Source organism: Saccopteryx bilineata, chromosome 2, assembly GCF_036850765.1.
Source record: "Saccopteryx bilineata isolate mSacBil1 chromosome 2, mSacBil1_pri_phased_curated, whole genome shotgun sequence".
NCBI classification, from domain to species: domain Eukaryota; kingdom Metazoa; phylum Chordata; class Mammalia; order Chiroptera; family Emballonuridae; genus Saccopteryx; species Saccopteryx bilineata.
Window position 1 is genome coordinate 318,642,185 of NC_089491.1, and position 20,510 is coordinate 318,662,694.

A 20,510-nucleotide genomic window follows, 5' to 3' on the forward strand; every position below is an offset into this window, starting at 1 on the left:
TATTGATATAGAGGGGTGGGGGGCGGGACGGTGGGAATCATCAATCCTATCCAGAAAAGAAATTTCTATGAGAAGTTTTGAAAACTTTACATTTTGCTTCATAAATATTGTAACTGCAAATAAGATTTTAGTTTTTATTACAAGAATTAAACATTTGATTCCATACTTATATCATTTAACAGTCATAAAAAAGTAAAAAAAAAAAAAGGCATAAACAAAAATAATGGAATAAAAACCTAACCATGCAAATTGCTTTTTCCACACACTCTTTCTGCAGAGTTATCACATCTCACTTTATGGGACCCTTCTAAATCTATTTTACTTCTCATGAGAATCTCCAACTTTTATTAAGCCTTTAACATGGAGAAAAATATTTAATATAAATAATCCATTTGGTGTTTTGGGGTTTTAAGAGTTTTTTAAAAAATATTTTATTTCTTGGGTGCTAAGGACAGCTCTATGGCCTCTGCCTCAGGCACTAAGAAGAGCTCGACTGCTGAGCAATGGAGCAACACCCCAGATAGACAGAGCATTGCCCCCTGGTGGGCTTGCTAGATAGATCCCAGTTGGGGCACAGGTGGGAGTCTGTCTCTACTTCCCCTCCTCTAACTGAATTAAAATAAAAATAAAAAGATTTTATTTTTATTGATGTTTTTAGAGAGTAGAGAAACAGAGAGAAAGAGGCAGAGAGGACAAGTGGAAAACAATAATTCTTAGTAGCTGCTTCCCATATGTGCCTTGACCGGGCAAGCCTAGGGTTTCAAACTGGTGACCTCAGCATTCCAGGTTGATGCTTAATCCACTGCTCTACCATAGGTCAGACAGTCTATTTGGTGTTTTTTACATCAAATATTTGAAATCAGATAAAAACTTTTTGATTTCAAGTTTCCCTCACCCCAAGGCAAGTATGGTACTTGCCTATCAGAATTAATTAATGGCAAAGAACTAATTTTTTATTTACAGATTCAGACAGGTATACCACATATTTAGGATAAAAAATGTTTTAAAATAAAACTACAATCAAATATATATATTTATATTCATACCAAATGTCTATTTACATATATACATAAACACTGACAATCTTTTGAATTCCTGGTACTATATTTGTATGACATTTTCCAGTGGGAAGAGTATTTTTATATTCATATTCTCATTAGCTCTTCATAACATTCCTTTGAGATGGGTGAATGGGTATTGCCATTTGCACTTTAGATACAGACACTAAAGTTCGTAGAAGTTATGATGTGCCTAAGGTGACAGCTATGGATAGGACTTAGTACTCCCAGGTTCAGTACACATTCTATTCTATTTTACCATGTTGTTCCACAGGACATTTTCTTAAACAAGATATCCCTTTCTAAAGAAAGTATAGGATGTTTCCTAAGAAAATTCATCCATATTTTCTGATTTCTGGCTAAAATATGTTAATCACATTTATTAAAAAAATTTAAATAGAACCTTGAAAACTATATTACTGAGTGTAAATACTTTTAAACATTTGGGATAAAAATTGTATATTTAAAAAACATTAGTTTTGAAAAAATGAGCTATATTTTATATTTATTGTCACACAAATATTAAGAAAATGTTAAAAAGAGTCAAATATATAGTTACTACTAATTACTATATTCTAGATTACTGTACCTGCAGAAGTTGGTAGGAATAACAATAGCATATCCAACAGATGTTCCTCCTAAACAATTACCCAATTCATGGAAGAGCCCATGAGCCATGGATTCCAATGGCAAAACAATTAGAAACATGCTCAAGAAGATTCCATTTGTTGGCTAAAAGAAATTTAAAACATTATGTTTATATAGTGTGACTGCATTTATGTGTGCATATGTATGTATATGTACATACACACATATTTACTTACATTTTTGGCCACTACTTCCAAAAAGAAAAGGATAATTAAATGATCTAAAAACAATTATAAGCTGGAGCAGACAAGAATATGTGGATGAGCAACAAATCCTATACCATACTTACCTCTAAGGTTTGTGGCAATTGTGGCAAAGCAAATACAGCACATATTTTTGTGTCAGATAACATTCTACTTAAAGTAAAAAAATCCAAACCAGAACAAAAATATAACCAGTTTTGACCCTGGCCAGTTGGCTCAGTGTTCAGCCAGGCATGTGGAAGTTCCTGCGTTCAATTCCCGGCCAGGGCACACAGGAAAAGCACCCATCTGCTTCTCTACCCCCCCCCCCCTCCTTCCTTTCTGTTTCCTCTCTTCCCCTTCCTGCAGCCAAGGCTCCATTGGAGCAGAGTTGGCCCGGGCACCGAGGATGGCTCCATGGCCTCTGCCTCACTCACTAGAATGGCTCTGGTTGCAAACCGGAGCAACGCCCCAGATGGGCAGAACACCACCTAGCGGGCTTGCCAGGTGGATGCTGGTTGGGTGCATGCGGGAGTCTGTCTCTCTACCTCCCCGCTTCTCACTTTAGAAAGAAAAAAAACAAACAAACAGAAAAACTCACAAGAACATAACCAGTTTTAATACAACTGAGAAAAAGTAAGAAAACAAATCCTTTTCTGTTAAAACCCATATGCTCTAAATTATTTTTCACATAACACACTCATTTACTTTATCAGAAAAAATATTTTAGAAAGTATTCTTTTTATGAAGTCCAGAAATTAAAAAAACAAAATTTTAAAGATCGTAAGTCTATCAAAATGAATTCAATCAATCCTTATATTTAATTAAACTATTAATGTTTTCCTTTGAAAAGCTTTACTCTTTATGAACTAAATTTAAAACCGCAATAAATAAATAAATAAATAAATAAATGAAAAACATATACGCATCCCAAAAACAAAACAGAAAAAAAATATTGCCTGATCAGGCGGTGGCGCAGTGGATAGAGCGTCGAACTGGGATGCTGAGGACCCAGGTTCGAGACCCTGAGGTCACCAGCTTGAGCGTGGGCTCATCTGGTTTGAGCAAAAAGCTCACCAGCTTGGATCCAAGGTCGCTGGCTCCAGCAAGGGGTTACTCGGTCTGCTGAAGGCCAGTGGTCAAGGCACATATGAGAAAGTAATCATTGAACAACTAAGGTGCCTCAACGAAAAACTGATGATAGATGCTTCTCACCTCTGCCTGCCCTATCTATCCCTCTCTCTGACTCTCTGTCTCTGAAAAAAAAAAATATATATATATACATATATATATACATACATATATATATATACACACACATATATATATATTAAAAGGAGGAGACAAGATTAGGTAGTAACTGCAAAAAAGGAGAATAAAATAAAGTTAAAGGACCCATTTAAGTGAAAAGAAATGTAGGAATGACAGTCCTGATCCTTCCATTACTGACAGACACTATTGCATATTGTGTTATTAGGCACATAATACACAGTCATGTGCTTATGTGCGTGAACACACATTTTTCTAACACTATATGGTGGTTCATTTGATCAGAATTCAGCAAAACAGAAAAAGAAAAGAAAGCTGATTCTCATAATGGAAAAATAAACATAATGCCAGTTATTTAAATAATATAGTATATGCCCAATTTAGAAACATTAATAAAATACAAATAAGTAAAAAAGATGTCATTAAAATTATTCCAAGTATCATCATTAACAGTTTCTAACTTTTAAAAATATTTCCACATTTCATGCACTATATTCTCAAATATAAATATATATATTTTTTACTTAAGTGGGATTATATTATATAATGTTCAATTTAAAACATACTGTAAGCCGATTAGCATAACTCTAAAAATCATTTGAGACCAAATGGCATTCCTGTCATCTGATAAAATCTTAATTAGCTAATTACCTATTATTGCTATTTAGATTCCTTTTCATACATTCACTGATTGTTTATGTGCCCTGACCAGGAATCGAACCTGCAACCTTTAGAGTATTGGGACAATGCTCTAATGTTACCAACTAACTAGCTGCTGGACCAGGGCCAGGGCTAACATTATTATTGACTTACAAGTTTGTTTTTCTTTCAACATGTTTTAGATAAAAGTCTTCTGTTGGTTGTATTGTATATACAGTCATAACAAATTGTATTGTGCTTCGCTTTACTGTGCTTCCCAGATACTGTTTTTTTTTACAAATTGAAAGCTTATGGCAACCTTACAGTTGAGCAAGTCTATCAGTGCCATTTTTTAAATAAAATTTCAGAGCACATTTACTAAAGCTGAGGACAGTGAAACAAGGAAGGGATTAGGACAGAGCCTAAGTGGGGCTGCTCTGGCTCCCCAGAAATGGTTCAGGGAAGAAATGCCTAGGCGGTGTCGCTTTGGCTTACTGGAATGTCAGAGATAAGGGGGCCTTGGAGACAGGTTCAGCAGGCTGGCTCAGAGAGAGCTGCTGCTCCCCTGGTTGTAAGTCTCATGGGGACCCTTAGAGTTCAGGAGACGCACAGAGGGAAGAAAGGTGTGCTCCCGGGAGGGAGAGTGCTTCCGAGCCTTTTTTTCTAACAGTATTTGCTCACTTCATGTCTCTGTAGGTAATTCTCAGAATATTTCCAACTTTTTCAATATCTCTATATTTCCTATCCTGCTCTGTGATAAATGAACTTTGATGTTACTATTTTAATTGTTTTTTGGGGGGCCATAGACTGTACCCATATAGAACGGTGAACTTAATAAATGTCATTTTGACTATTCCTCCATCTCTCTCCTCCCCTAGGGCCTCCTATTCCCTCCGACACAACAATACTGAAATTAGCTCAATTAATAACCCTACAATGGCCTCCCTCCAAGTGTTCCAGTGAAAAGAAGAGTTGTGTGTTTCCCACTTTAAATCAAAAGCTAAAAATGATTCATGCTCAGTGAAGAAGGCATAGTAAAAGCAAAAATAGGCAAAGGCTAGGCAGCTTATGCCAAACAGCCTAATCCAGATGAAGGCCCGAACTTTCCTCAATTCAGTGAAGGCTGAGAGATGAAGAAGCTGCAAAAAAAAAAAAAAAAAAAAAAAAGCTGCTAGCAGAAGCTGGTTTGTGAGATTTAAGGAAAGGAGCCATTTTTATAACATCCACGAGCAAGATGAAGCAGCAAGTGCTGATGCAGAAGTTGCAGCAGGCTATCCAGCGATCTGGCTAAGATAATGAAGGTGGCCACACTACACAGCAGATTTTCAATGTAGAAGAAACAACCTCTCATATTGGAAGATACCACTCAGGACTTTCATTGCTAGGGAGAAGCTAACTCCTGGCTTCAAAGAATTCTCGTTAGGGTTGACTTTAAGTGGACATAAGTGCTCATTTTCCACCCTTCAAATCCTAGAAACTTCAAGAATTGTGTTAAATCTATTTTGCCTGTGCTCTATAACTGAAACAACAGAGCCTGGATGATAGCACACCTGTTTACGACATGAATTTCTGAATGTTTTAAGCCCACTGTTAAGACCTATTGCTCAGAAAAAACAATCCTTTCAAAACATAACTGCTCATTGGCATGTACCTGGTCACTCAAGAGTTCTAATGGAGTTGTACAATGAAATAAATATTGTTTTCATGTCTGCTAATACAACATCCCTTCTGCAGCTCATGTCAAGGAGTAATTTCAGCTGTTAAAACTTACTATTTATGAAATAAATTTTCTAAGACTATAGTGGCTGTTGATAGTGATTCCTCAGATGAATCCAAAGTAGATTAAAAACCTTCTAAAAAGGATTTACCATTCTAGATGCCTTTAAGAAAACTCATGGAAAGAGGTAAAAATATCAGCATTAACAAGAATCAAAAGAATTGATTCTAACCTTCATGAACAACTTTGAGGGATTCAAGACTACAGTGGAGGCAAAACTAAAACAAGTAATTCAAAAATTTATATAGAACCACAAAAGACCCAGAATAGCTACAACAATCTTGGGGAAAAAAACAAACAAACCAAAGAACAGAGTTAGAAGTATCATGCCACCTGATATCGAACTATAACACAAAGCCATAGTAATCAAAACAGCATGACACTGGCATAAAAACAGACATAGATCAATGAAACAGGAGAGTCCAGAAATAAACCCACACTTAATGGTCAACTAATATATGACAAAAGAGGAGAGAACATACAATGGGATAGAGACAGTCTCTTCAATAAATGGTGTTGGGCTCTTTCTGCCATCCTGGGTCATGAGGAGGCCTGCTGGGAACAAGACTTCTACAACAAGTATGCCTGGAATGCTGTGGTGCAAGGCCCTATTTGCTGGCTATGACCGGGGACTCTGGAACCAGAGGGAACACACAGATTTTCTTAAAATTGAAGATGTGTACCTGTGAGAATGGATGTTCTCAACAAGTCAAGTAGTAGTAAGTGTTGAAAAGGTTGTAGCGAAAAAGGAACCCTCATTCACTGCTGAGGGGAATGTAAATAGGTACAGCCACTATGAAAAACACTATGGAGGTTCCTCAAGAAATTAAGAATAGAGTTACCATATATAATCCAGAAACCCCTCTTCTGTGTATTTATCAAACAAAATTGAAAAAATTAATTTGAAAAAATATGTATATGTACTCTATGTTCACTGCAGCATTACTCACAGTGGCTAAGACATGGAAACAACCAAAGTGTCGTTCAAAACATGATTGGATAAAGAAGGTGTGATATATAGATACTATGGAATACTTCTCAGCCATTAGAAAAGATAAAAACTGCCATTTGCAACAACAGATGGACCTTGAGAATATTATGCTAAGCAAAATAAGTCAGAAAAAGTTAAAAACCATATGATTTCACTCATATATAGGGTATAAAACTCAAAGTAATAATTGAACAAACAAAAAAACCCAACCGAACAAAAACTTATATAGAGAGACAACAGTGTGATGGTTATCAGAGTGAAGGGGTGGGGGAATAGTAAAGGGTAAAGAGGGTCAAATATATGGTGACAGAAGATGATTTGACTTTGAGTGGAAGAAACACAATGCAATACATAAATCATGTTATCACAGAAATGTACACTTGAAACCTATATAATCATGATTCATTTTTTTAAAAAAGATTTTATTTATTCTTTAGACAGAGAGAGAGGAAGAGAGAGAAAAAGAGAGACAGGGGAAAGTACAGGAAGCATCAACTCCCATGTGTCTTGACTAGGCAAGTCCAGGGTTTCGAAACAGTGACCTCAGAGTTCCAGGTCCACACTTGATCCACTGTGCCACCACCACTGGTCAGACTGAAACCTGTATTATCTTACTAACCGATGTCGCCCCCATAAATTTAATTTTAAAAAATTGGCCCTATCCATGTGGCTCAGTGGTAGAGCATTGACCCAACATGTGGATTCCTGGGTTTGATTCCTGGCCAGGGCACACAGAAGAAGCATCCATCTGCTTCTCCACCCTTCCCCTTCTCGCTTCTCTCTCTTCCTCTCCTGTAGCCATGGCTCCATTGGAGCGAGCTGACCCCGGGTGCTGAGGATGACTCCTAGGCTTCAGCTTCAGGTGCTAAGAAGAGCTCGGTTGCGAGCATGGCCACAGATTGGTAGAGCATCGCTCCCTAGTGGGTTTCCCGGGTGGATCCTGGTTGGGGTGCATGTGGGAGTCTGTCTCTGCCTCCTTTCCTGTCACTGAATAAAAATAAAAAAAATTGAAGGTGTTTATGCTTGTATAAACTACATTCTATATTTAGGCAAGAGATGTGATTATGCACACATAGCAAAGAACAAAACAGTGACACCTGGTGGCAAAATGAACAAAACCAGAGTAATCTGGGGAAAAGGTATCTGGAAAAAGGTAATGGGCTCTCAAGTAAACAGTGGCCTGGTTCATGACAAATTCTTTATAAAGCAAACTTCCAGCTAAGGCCACAGGACACAGAATCTGTGTAATGTGGTACCCCTCAAGGACTTAAATTAATTAGAAATAAATACAAATGGCTCAGTTCACCTATAAAACATTTTCTTCCCCCAGCCAGTGGACAGAACATCGGCTTGGTGTGCGGATATCCTGGGTTTGATCCATGGTCAGGGAACACATAAGAAGTAACCATCTGCTTCTCTTCCCTTTCCTCTCCCCTTTTTCTCCCCCCATCTCTCTCTGTTCCCCTCATAGCCAGTGGCTCGATTGGCCCTAGCTCCGGCCTCAAGCGCTGAGAATAACTTGGTTGATACTGTAATAACTATGTATGGTGCCAGATGAGTACTGGAAATATCAGGGTGAATACTTTGTAAAGTATATAACTGTATAACCACTATGCTATATACCAGAGAGTAATTCGAAATAATATTAAATGCAAACTGTAATTGAAAAATAAAATTAGAGAAAAAGACATCGTTGGAGGAAGTAACTGAAGTGTAGATACAGACAGCTGGAATCAGAAGTGGAGCCTGAAGATGTGACTCAACTGCTGCAATCACATGATAAAACTTGAATGAAGAGTTCCTTCTCATAAATGAACAAAGAAAGTGGTTTCTTGATATGAAATCTACTACAGGTAAAGGTACAGTGAAAACTGTTGAAATACGAATAACAACAAAGAATTAGAATTTACATAAACTTAGGTGATAGCCCTCGTCAGGTAGTTCAATTGGTTGAGTGTCATCCCCATACACCAGGAGTCAGGAACCTATGGCTCGCGAGCCATATGTGGCTCTTTTGATGGCTGCATCTGGCTTGCAGACAAATCTTTAATAAAAATAATAATGTTAAAAATATAAAATATTCTCATGTATTATAATCTATTCATTTCCTACCACTCTATGTTCATGGTTGCAAGTGGCTGGAGCCAATCACAGCTATCCTCTGAGACCACACCAAGTTTTTACTGGATAATGCGTAATGTACACGGGTCGTTGTGAGGTCAGGAAGTAAACATTCCTCCTTTTAATCAAGTAGTCAGCTAGCAAATTGCAGAAACCCTTTTGACGAAGAAGATGGCCAAAAGAAAAAAAGATGAGGAGTATTGTACTTTTCAGCAGGAATGAACAGGGGAATTCGCCTTTGTAGAGAGAGCAGGTTCTGCAGTGTCTAATATGCAATGATAAAATTGAATCGGTGAAACGGTCAAATATAAAGTGGCACTTCGATACACGCCATACTACATTTGCATAGAAATATCCAGCAGGGGACAGCAGAAAGAAAGCATGTCAAGAGCTACTGTGCAGAGTGTAAGCTAGTCAGCAGCAACTCCATGTTTAGATCCAACAAAGTGACTGGAATTCGGCTAGCTTTGCTGATGCTTTAGCAATTGTGATAAATGGGAAGCCATTCACAGATGGGGAGTATGCCAAAACATTCATGCTTGATGTTGCCAATGAACTTTTTGACGACTTTTCGGATAAAGACAAGATAATCAAACGAATAAAAGACATGCCTCTGTCGGCAAGAACTGTTCACGATCGTACCATCATGATAGCAAATCAAATTGAGGCAACACAAGTGAAAAACATAAATGCAGCACCATTCTTTTCTCTCGCTTTGGATGAGTCAACAGATGTAAGCCATTTATCCCAGTTCAGTGTGATTGCAAGGAATGCTGTCGGTGACACACTATGTGAGGAAAGTCTTGCTGTTTTGCCTATGAAAGAGACAAAAAGAGGGAGGATTTATTCAAGTCTTTCACTGAGTTCGCTAAAGAAAAATATCTACCAATGGATAAACTTATTTTGGTGTGTACTGATGGTGCTCCCTGCATAGTGGGAAAAAACAGAATTCGTAGTGCTTCTTCGTGAACATGAAAAGAGACCCATCCTAAGTTTTCACTGCATCCTACATCAGAAGGCGCTTTGTGCTCAGATGTGTGGCGAGCAGCTTGGTGAGGTGATGTCGCTGGTCATTCGGGTGGTCAACTTTACTGTTGCCCGAGCTTTAAATGATCGCCAGTTTAAAACACTGCTGGATGAGGTTGGAAATAATTATCCTGGTCTGCTTCTTCACAACAATGTGCGTTGGTTATCAAGAGGGAAGGTGCTCAGCCGTTTCGCGGCTTGTCTGAGCGAAATCTGGACTTTTCTTGAAATAAAATACGTTGAGCATCCTGAATTAGCTGACACTGAGTGGCTCCTGAAGTTCTACTATCTTGTGGACACGACTGAACATTTGAACCAGCTCAATGTGAAAATGCAAGGCATTGGAAATACAGTCTTATCCGTTCAACAAGCAGTGTTTGCAATTAAAAACAAGCTGGAATTCTTCATCGCCGACATTGAAACAGGTCACTTACTACACTTGGAAAAACTGGGAGAGTTTAAAGATGCATGCACAGCAAGTAACCCTGCTCAACATCTTGATCTCCAGCAGCTAGAGGGCTTCACATCTAATCTCCTGCAGTCATTCAAAGCGCGCTTTGGATAATTTTTCATGAGCGCACTCCGTCTTTTTAAGTTCATCACCCATCCACATGAGTGTGCAGTGGACAACGCCGACCTGAGTTACATTCCCAGTGTCTCTGTCAGAGATTTTGAGCTACAAGCTGCTGACCTGAAGGCCTCAGACAGGTGGGTGAATAAGTTCAAGTCACGGAATGAAGATTTGGAAAGACTTGCATGACAGCAAGCAGAGTTGGCGAGCAAACAGTGGGGAGAAATGAAAAAACTTCAACCAGCGGACCAGCTGATGTCAAAACTTGGAACGCGTTTCCTGTCACATACCACACACTGCATCGTGTGAGTATTGCTGTACTGACAATGTTTGGCTCTACGTATGCATGTGAGCAGTCTTTCTCACATCTAAAGAACGTTAAGACCAACCTATGATCACGTTTTACGGATGAAAGTCTCAACGCCTGCATGAAGCTTAACCTCACCATGTATCAATCAGATTACAAAGCCATCAGCAAAACCATGCAGCACCAGAAATCGCATTAATGGTAAGAAGTACTTTATTCATCACTGGTTAGCAACAGCATAACAATGTTATTAAAAAGAATTCAGAGACTTATTACACTTTAAAAGTGTTGGTCTTACATAAAATGCACACATTTACTTGTATTTAGTATTAAACATATTGTATGGCTCTCTCAGCCAAAAAGGTTCCTGACCCCTGTGATACACCAAGGTTATGGGTTCAACCTCCAGTCAGGAAACAAATAATCAACCAATGAATGCACAAATAAGTGGAACAACAAAGCAATGTTTGTTTTTCTCACCCCCCCACTTCTCTTTCTGTAAAATTGATTTTAAAAAAAGTTCTACCTTGAGTAAAATGCTATCAAAGAGCATTGCATGCTACAGAGAAATCATTTGTGAAAAGAGGTCAATCATTGTGGCTAAAGAACTGGGAAACAAAAAAAACTGTATGGCTAACTTTATTGTGATAGTTTATTGCAGTAGTCTGGAACCAAACCCATGATATCCTCAAGGTATGCCTGTACTTTCCCCCTCTGTGACTCCTGTAATGCTGTTTTTTTGTTGTTCTTTAATATAAGTTTCTAAATGTAATGCAGTTATCTGTGTCATAAAGAAATTTTCCTCCACTCAAAAAATTGTTTTACATTATTCTCTAACACAGTGGTTTTCAACCTTTTTTACACTTGGGGACCAACAAAAATAGATTTAATTTGAGGACCACTAAGGCAGAATTCACTCTGAGGATAAACGAATTCAACTAAGATCATAGGGTCTATAATCTTCATACATCAGGGTGGTTAACTGTTTTGTGGATTGGCATGAAATTTTGGGTGCACCAGTCCATGGACTAGCTGTTGAAAAACACTGCTCTAAAGACCTGTTTGTTTTTTCCTTCATTTAGGTCTATAATCCAAATATAACTGATATTTATAATAGTCTGATTTCATTTTTTCTATATGAACATCCAATTTCCAATTATTAAAAGTATCAACTACTCTGTATCACTTTGTCAAAATTAAGTATTCAGAGATCTGATTTTGTACTCTCTTCTGTCCCAATGTATTTGTATATCCTTTCACATATTTACTATGGTCTTTTTTCCTGGGAAACCTATAAAACACAGATGATATCTTTTCAGTACATCCTCTTTAAATCTTACCCTTTTCTTCTGTGTAGTATGATATTTTCTCTATTTCTTTTCTCTTCTGTGCTCCTTCTTATAGAGTGTCTTCTGACCTGTGCCTTCCATATCACTAATGCTTACTTCAGCTTTACCTAATCTGTTAAAACTTGCACACTCAATTTCAGGCACTTTATTTTCTGATTATAAAACTTCCGTTTGGTTCTTTTTCCAAGTTTGCCTCATCACATTTTTACAGTTTCCAACTTTCTACCATTATATACTATCTTTGCTTTTATTTCTATCAACTCAGTAAGTATGATGGTCTTCTCTGATAATTGCAATCTCTCTCCTTATTGTTGCTTCTGCTTCTTCTTGCTCTGGTGCCACGTGTTTGTATACCTGGTTATATTAATGAGCTAAACACTGTACATTAAAAAATTATCATAAGGCTAACTGCAGGCCTAGGATAATGATACTTTCTCCAAAAGGACTTCTGTTTGTTTCTTCTAGGGAACTGGGGCATTACTACTCTACTTATCTTAACCCAGGTTTGACCACTTAATCCATATAGATTAAATAATAACAGAACACAAGGTCAGCATGCAGGTTCATGAGAGAACTGTAATATGCATGGCTTGACAATTTTCCTTTGGTATGTTACTTTAAAATGAGAATTTACCAGAAATCCCCTCTGAAGGCTTCTAGCTTTGACATTTTGCTCATCTTGACAGCATGAGAACTGCAGCTCAGCTCTGAAAACTGTCTCTATACTAACAAGTGTCCTCACGGTACATTCTTGAGTCTTTCTTTCTCAGAAGGTCTGTTGTATTTTTCCATTTCTTCATGTCTTCTTTTATGACCTTCAGTGGAGTTTTATAGTATTTCTTTATAAAAATTTCATGAGTTTCTTTTAAACTTTATTTCTAGTTTGTTCTGTGTTTCTATATTTATGTTTCCGTTCCATGAATAAAATAATTCCTATAAATGAAGTCATTTCCATTATATTTTATGATTACTACTTTCCAGAATATTGGTTTTTGTATACTTACATGTTATTATTTGCCACCTAATTAGTGTCAAAATATATTTTCAAAGAGTTATGTCAGCATCATGGCAAAGTGAGGTGATGTGTTTGGGTCTACCCTTAAATTTACAAGTTGGAGGTCTATAATCCAACAAAGGTTCTGTTCAACACATAAACATGTCTGAGCAAACCACAAGTAGGTACATCTGAAGATGGGTATATTGGAACACATAGGGGAATCAGGATAAGGGGAAGGACACACACACAGTATCAACAGACACAATTCAGTGCCTGCCATGACCCCAGCTAATGGGTGGTGATGGAGAGTTGGGCTTCAGACCCACATTACACTTGGTAGAGGGTAAGGGAGCCATATGAAGCATCAGTGCCTGAGAATCTGGCAAGCTCCCTCACCACGACAGCGAAACATAGGAGTAGCAGTAAAGAAGTATCTAAATTATTCAGGCTATTTCCTGACCCATAGTGACACAGTGGATAAAGTTAAAGCGTTGAACTGGAATGTGGAAGTCACCAGTTCAAAACCCCAGGCTTGCCCAGTCAAGGTGCATATGAGAAGCAACTACTACTGTGAGTTGATGCTTCCTGCACCCCACCCCACCTCTCTCTCTCTCTCTCTCTCTCTCACCTCTCTCAAAAAATCAAATAAAATCTTAAAAAATAAATTCCTCAGGTTACAACACCACTGTAGAAGCTGTGCTGAAGATTTACAAACCAAGTACCCCACCACCCGCCTAATCCCCCTTTAATAGTGGTGGTGCCATGAGACCTAGGGGACCAAGACACAGTAGGTACAACCATCAACCTGGTCACCCAGGAGTTAATTTCGATGACGGAAGCTACCACCCCCACCCATCAAGAGCCCCAGAAGCACAGGTAGTCCAGATAAGAGAAAAATATTTGTGCTATAGCACCACGAACTGGAAAACAAAAAAAAGACCTCTACTCATAAATCTGATTTAAGATCAAAATGGTATCTGCATAAGAAAAGAGTTCACTATCTTAAATGCACCGGCAGAGAAACAATGCAAGTACCATGAACAACCAAGGCACACACACAGAAAATGACAATCTCCAGAAACTAAACTCAAGCCGTGAAGGACTCATTTAAATGACAGAGAATTTAAGACTGCAGTTATGAAGAAACTCAACAAGTCACAAGAAAACTCAGAGAAGCAGTTCAATGAGCTCAGAACAACAAAAAACTTTACCAAAGAGACAAACTAAAAAAAACACATAGTTTGGTGCTAAGAAACTCAATAAATGAGATGAAGAATGCATTAAGAAGCACAGGAAAAAGAGCAGACCAAATGGAAGAGAGAATTAGCAAGCTCAAAAATAGAAATCTAGAAATGATTCAGGTAGGAGAGAATGTGAAGAGTTAAAAAAATAAAAGAACTCAACCAGAATTTTCTGTGTCCATTAGAAACATTAATAAGTATCCCAAAGAGAAGGGAAAAGAGAGTCTATTCAAAGAAATAATTGATGAGAACATCCCAATCTTAGGAAATAGGCTGGACGTTCAAATAAAAGAAACTAACAGAATACCTTATTATCTTAATGCAAAAAGATCTTTTCTAAGATACATTGTATTAAAACTTTCAAACGCTAATGATAAAGAATTCTTGGCCCTGGCCAGTTGGCTCAGTGGTAGAGCGTCAGCCTGGCGTGTGGAAGTCCCGGGTTCAATTCCCGGCCAGGGCACACAGGAGAAGCGCCCATCTGCTTCTCTGCCCCTCCCCCTCTCCTTCCTCTCTGTCTCTCTCTTCCCCTCCTGCAGCCAAGGCTCCACTGGAGCAAAGATGGCCCGGGCACTGAGGATGGCTCCATGGCCTCTGCCTCAGACGCTAGACTGGCTCCGGTCGCAACAGAGCGACGCCCCCGATGGGCAGAGCATGGCCCCCTGGTGGGCGTGCCAGGTGGATCCCGGTCGGGTGCATGCGGGAGTATGTCTGAATGCCTCCCCGTTTCCAGCTTCAGAAAAATACCAAAAAAAAAAAAAAAATTTTTTTTTTAAATTAATTTTACTAGGGTGACATCAATAAATCAGGGTACATATGTTCAAAGAAAACATGTCCAGGTTATCTTGTCAATCAATTATGTTGCATACCCATCACCCAAAGTCAGATTGTCCTCTGTCACCTTCTATCTAGTTTTCTTTGTGCCCCCCTCATAACCACCACTCTTATCAATGTCTCTTAGTCTCGTTTTTATGTCCCACCTACATATGGAATAATACAGTTCTTGTTTTTTTCTGATTTCACTTAGTATAATGTTATCAAGATCCCACCATTTTGTTGTAAATGATCCGATGTCATCATTTCTTATGACTGAGTAGTATTCCATAGTGTATATGTGCCACATCTTCTTTATCCAGTCTTCTATTGAAGGGCTTTTTGGTTGTTTCCATGTCTTGGCCACTGTGAACAATGTTGCAATGTACATGGGGCTGCATGTATCTTTACGTATCTATGTTTCTGAGTTTTGGGGGTATATACCCAGTAGAGGGATTGCTGGGTCATAAGGTAGTTCTATTTTCAGTTTTTTGAGGAACTACCATACTTTCTTCCATAATGGTTGTACTACTTTACATTCCCACCAACAGTGAATGAGGGTTCCTTTTTCTCCACAGCCTCTCCAACATTTGCTATTACCTGTCTTGTTAATAATAGCTAATCGAACAGGTGTGAGGTGGTATCTCATTGCAGTTTTCATTTGCATTTCTCTAATGACTAATGAAGATGAACATCTTTTCAAATATCTGTTGGCCATTTGTATTTCTTCCTGGGAGAAATGTCTGTTCATGTCCTCTTCCCATTTTTTTTACTGGATTGTTTGTTTGTTGTTGAGTTTTATGAGTTCTTTGTATATTTTAGATATTAGGCCCTTATCTGAGCTGTTGTTTGAAAATATCATTTCCCATTTAGTTGGCTGTTTATTTTGTTGTCAGTTTCTCTTGCTGAGCAAAAACTTCTTAGTCTGCCTGACCAGGTGGTGGCGCAGTGGATAGAGCATCGGACTGGGATGCGGAAGGACCCAGGTTCGAGACCCCGAGGTTGCCAGCTTGAGCGCAGGCTCATCTGGCTTGAGCAAAGAGCTCACGAGCTTGGACCCAAGGTCGCTGGCTCCAGCAGGGGGTTACTCGGTCTGCTGAAGGCCCACGGTCAAGGCACATGTGAGAAAGCAATCAATGAACAACTAAGAAGTCGCAACGCGCAACGAGAAACTGATGATTGATGCTTCTCATCTCTCTCTGTTCCTGTCTGTCTGTCCCTGTCTATCTCTGCCTCTGTAAAAAAACCCCCCAAAAAACAAAAAAAAACTTCTTAAGTCTGATGTAGTCCCATTCATTTATTTTTGCCTTCACTTCTCTTGCTTTTGGAGTCAAATTCATAAAATGCTCTTTAAAACCAAGGTCCATGAGTTTAGAAGCTATGTCTTCTTCTATGTACTTTATTGTTTCAGGTCTTATATTAAGGTCTTTGATCCATTTTGAATTAATTTTAGTACAAGGGGACAAACTGTAGTCGAGTTTCATTCTTTTGCATGTGGCTTTCCAGTTTTCCCAGCACCATTTGTTGAAGAGGCTTTCTTTTCTCCATTGTGTGTTGTTGGCCCCTTTATCAAAAATTATTTGATCATATATATGTGGTTTTATTTCTGGACTTTCTATTGTGTTCAATTGGTCTGAGTGTCTATTTTTCTGCCAATACCATGCTGTTTTGATTGTCGTGGCTCTATAATATAGTTTGAAGTCAGGTATTGTAATGCCCCCAGCTTCGTTCTTTTTCTTTAGGATTGCTTTGGCTATTCGGGGTTTTTTATAGCTCCATATAAATCTGATGATTTTTTTGTTCCATTTCTTTAAAAAATGTCATTGGAATTTTGATGGGAATTGCATTAAATTTGTATATTACTTTGGGTAATATGGCCATCTTGATTATATTTATTCTTCCCATCCAAGAACAAGGAATATTCTTCCATCTCATTGTATCTTTTTCGATTTCCCTTAACAATGGTTTGTAGTTTTCATTATATAAGTCCTTTACATTCTTTGTTATGTTTATTCCTAGGTATTTTATTTTTTTTGTTGCAATCGTAAAGGGGATTATTTTTTTGAAGTCGTTCTCAATTGTTTCTTTTTGTTGGCATATAGAAAGGCTATGGACTTTTGTATGTTAATTTTGTATCCTGCGACCTTACTGTATTGGCTTATTGTTTCTAGTAGTCTTTTTTGTAGATTCTTTGGGATTTTCGATGTATAGGATCATATCATCTGCAAAAAGTGATACCTTTACTTCTTTTCCAATATGGATGCCTTTTATTTCTTTGTCTTGTCTGATTGCTCTGGCTAGAACCTCTAGCACCACATTAAATAAGAGTGGAGAGAGTGGACAGCCCTATCTTGTTTCTGATTTAAGGGGGAAAGCCTTCACTTTTGTGCCATTTAATATGATGTTAGCTGATGGTTTATCATATATGGTCTTTATCATGTTGAGATATTTTCTTTCTATACCCATTTTGTTGAGAGTCTTAAACATAAAATTGTGTTGTATTTTATTGAATGCCTTTTCTGCATCTATTGATAAGATCATGTGGTTTTTGTTCTTTGTCTTGTTGATATGGTGTATTACGTTAACCGTTTTATGTATGTTGAACCATCCTTGAGATTCTGGGATGAATCCCACTTGATCGTGATGTATTATTTTTTTAATATGTTGTTGTATTCGATTGCTAGTGTTTTGTTTAGTATTTTAGCATCTGTATTCATTAGAGATATTGGTTTGTAGTTTTCTTTTTTTGTGCTGTCCTTGCCCTGTTTCGGTATAAGGGTTATGTTGGCCTCATAAAATGTGTTTGGAAGTATTGCTTCTTCTTCAAGTTTTTTGGAAGACTTTGAGTAGAATAGGAACCAAGTCTTCTTTGAATGTTTGATAGAATTCGCTAGTATAACCGTCTGGGCCTGGACTTTGATTTTTGGGGAGATTTTTAATAGTTTTTTCTATTTCTTCCCTACTAATTGGTCTGTTTAGGCTTTCTGCTTCTTCTTGACTCAGTCTAGGGAGGTTGTATTGTTCTAAGAATTTATTCATTTCTTGTTGATTGTTGAATTTAGTGGCATAAAGTTTTTCATAGTATTCTACAATAATTCTTTGTATATCTATGATGTCCATGGTGATTTCTCCTCTAAAGAAAGAATTCTTAAGGCAGCCAAAGAAAAGATGACTGTAACCTCAAAAGGGAACCTAATTAGATTATCATAAGATTTCTATGAAGAAACCCTACAGGCCAGGCCAGAGTAGAATAGTATATTTAAAATATTGAGAGAATGCAGCAGCCAAGAATAACATATTCAGCAAAGTTATCTTTTATATATGAAGGAGAAAATAAAGACTTTCCAAGACAAACAAAAGCTGAGGAAATTTACCAATATAAGACCTGCATTACAAGAAATAATGGAATTAGCTCTGCAACCTGAAACAGAGAGATAAAAATATACAAAACTCCAAGTATGGTGACAGATAGACAGAAGTAGGAAATTGCAACTCTATTTCACAACAGAGTATTAAACAATCATAACACAAAGGTTAAAAGAAATAAGCATTAAAAGTAACTACAACGATTACAATTTGTTAACAAGTACACAACATAAAAAGGCATAATTTATGGCAACAATAAAACGGGAAGAGGAAAAACAACTGAACTTCTATAGGTGAATGAAGATGCTATCAAAAGAAAAAACTATTTTAGCTGAGACATTTTATGTAAATCTCACAGTGACCGTAAAACAAAAATCGACAGCTGAGGCACAAAACATAAAACAAACGAAAATAGAAAATCATAATAGCAATCCAAAATTGCAGAAACACAAGGGAAAAGAAACAATGGGGATACAGAGCAACCAGAAAAAAGATAAAATGACTGTAGTAAATCCTCATGTATCAATATTAACCTGAATGTAAGCAGACTGAACTCACCAACCAAAAAGCAGAGAGTAGCTGGATTAGAAAACAAGACTTGGCCCTGTCCAGTTGGCTCAGCGGTTGAACTTCAGCCTGGCGTGAAGAAGTCCCGGGTTCAATTCCCAGCCAGGGCACACAGAAGAAGTGCCCATCCGCTTCTCTACCTTTCTCTCTCTCCTTTCTCTCTCTCTCTCTCTCTCATTCCCTCCCACAGTCAAGGCTCCACTGGAGCAAAGCTGGCCCGGGCGCTGAGGATGGCCTCCACCTCAGGCGCTAGAATGGCTCCGATTGCAGTGGAGCAAAGCCCCAGAGGGGCTGAGCACCGCCCCCTGGTGGGCTAGCCAAGTGGATTACTGTCAGGTGCATGCGGGAGTCTGTCTGTCTGCCACCCCGCTTCTCACTTTGGAAAAATATAAAATAAATAAAACAAAAAAACCCCCCAAGACTTAACTATATACTACTTTCAGGAGATCTATTCAGCTCAAAGTGAAGGGGTTGAGCATGACACTCTATGTAAATGTTAACCACAGAAAAGTGGATGTAGTCATACTTACACAAAATAGATTTCAAGACAGAAAAGGTAATGAGACAAAAATAATCATTGTATAATATAATGATAAAAAGGACAATCCATCAAGAAGACATAACACATTAATAGATATACACTCAACCTAAGAGCACCAAAACATATGAACAAGTTGTTAACATATGTAAAGGGAAAAACTGACAGTTTAACAATAGTAAGGGGCTTTAATACAACACTACATCAATTGGTAGGTCATCCAGACACAGTTAACTAGGATACATTGACCTTAAATGACACATTAGACCACATAGCATTAATAGATACAAATAGAACTTTTCATCCCTAAACAACAGAATACACATCCTACTAAAGTGCATGTGGAACACTCTCAAGGGCAGACAACATGTTCAGATACAAAACAAGTCCCAGTAAACTTAACAAGACTGAAATCATAGTAAGCATCTATTGTAGCAACAACAGTGTGAAAGCAGAAATCGACTATAAGAACAACACTAGAAAAGATCAAATATGAGCAGATTAAACATGTTACTTGAACAACTATTGGGTCAAAGAAGAAAATTCAATGAAGAAAGAAATCAAAAGATATGTGGAGAAAAATAAAAATAGCAGATACCAAAATTTTTGGAATGCAGCAAAAGCAGTACTAAGAGGAAAGTTTATAGTAATACAGGCCTACCTGAAGAAACAAGAAATAACTCAAATAAACAATCTAACATTCCATTTGAAGGGACCACCAAAAAAAAAAAAAAAAAAAAAAAAAGAAAAAACAAATGAGCCCAAAGTAAGTAGTGAAATGTACAAAAGAAAGGCTCTTAGCCTAAGTAACTTTTGGCAGAACTTCCTTTCTCTAAAACAAAGAGACTTTCAGTAGAACTTACTTGTTTCTAAAAAACTCCATACCCCTGGCCTTGAGGCTAGTTTCCCAGGCTGTGGCCTTGGGATAGTTCTGCAAGGGTGCAGATGTTCCCAGAATGTTTCTCCCTGAATTAATCTTATAGATAAACATTGTAAAAGAGCTTGTTTCACTGTTTTGTTTTACTGCTAGGCTTCCCATCCTCCCAATCC

At 37.9% G+C, this 20,510-nt stretch overlaps 2 protein-coding genes across 3 annotated transcripts in view; one reads left to right on the plus strand and one right to left on the minus strand.

The window, feature by feature from the left end:
• The window catches only part of TMEM168 (transmembrane protein 168), a 52,867-nt gene that overhangs the window by 11,887 nt on the left and 20,470 nt on the right, over positions 1–20,510 (minus strand). For both annotated transcript variants that reach the window (XM_066262140.1, XM_066262141.1), the window contains exon 3: positions 1,648–1,790. In XM_066262140.1, coding sequence (XP_066118237.1) covers positions 1,648–1,790 — 143 coding nt within the window. The remainder of the gene's footprint in view (positions 1–1,647; positions 1,791–20,510) is intronic.
• LOC136323401 (large ribosomal subunit protein eL33-like) lies at positions 6,155–7,786 on the plus strand. The gene is made up of 2 exons (XM_066255237.1): positions 6,155–6,237; positions 7,567–7,786. The coding sequence occupies exons 1-2, from the start codon at positions 6,155–6,157 to the stop codon at positions 7,784–7,786; spliced, it is 303 nt and encodes a 100-aa protein (XP_066111334.1).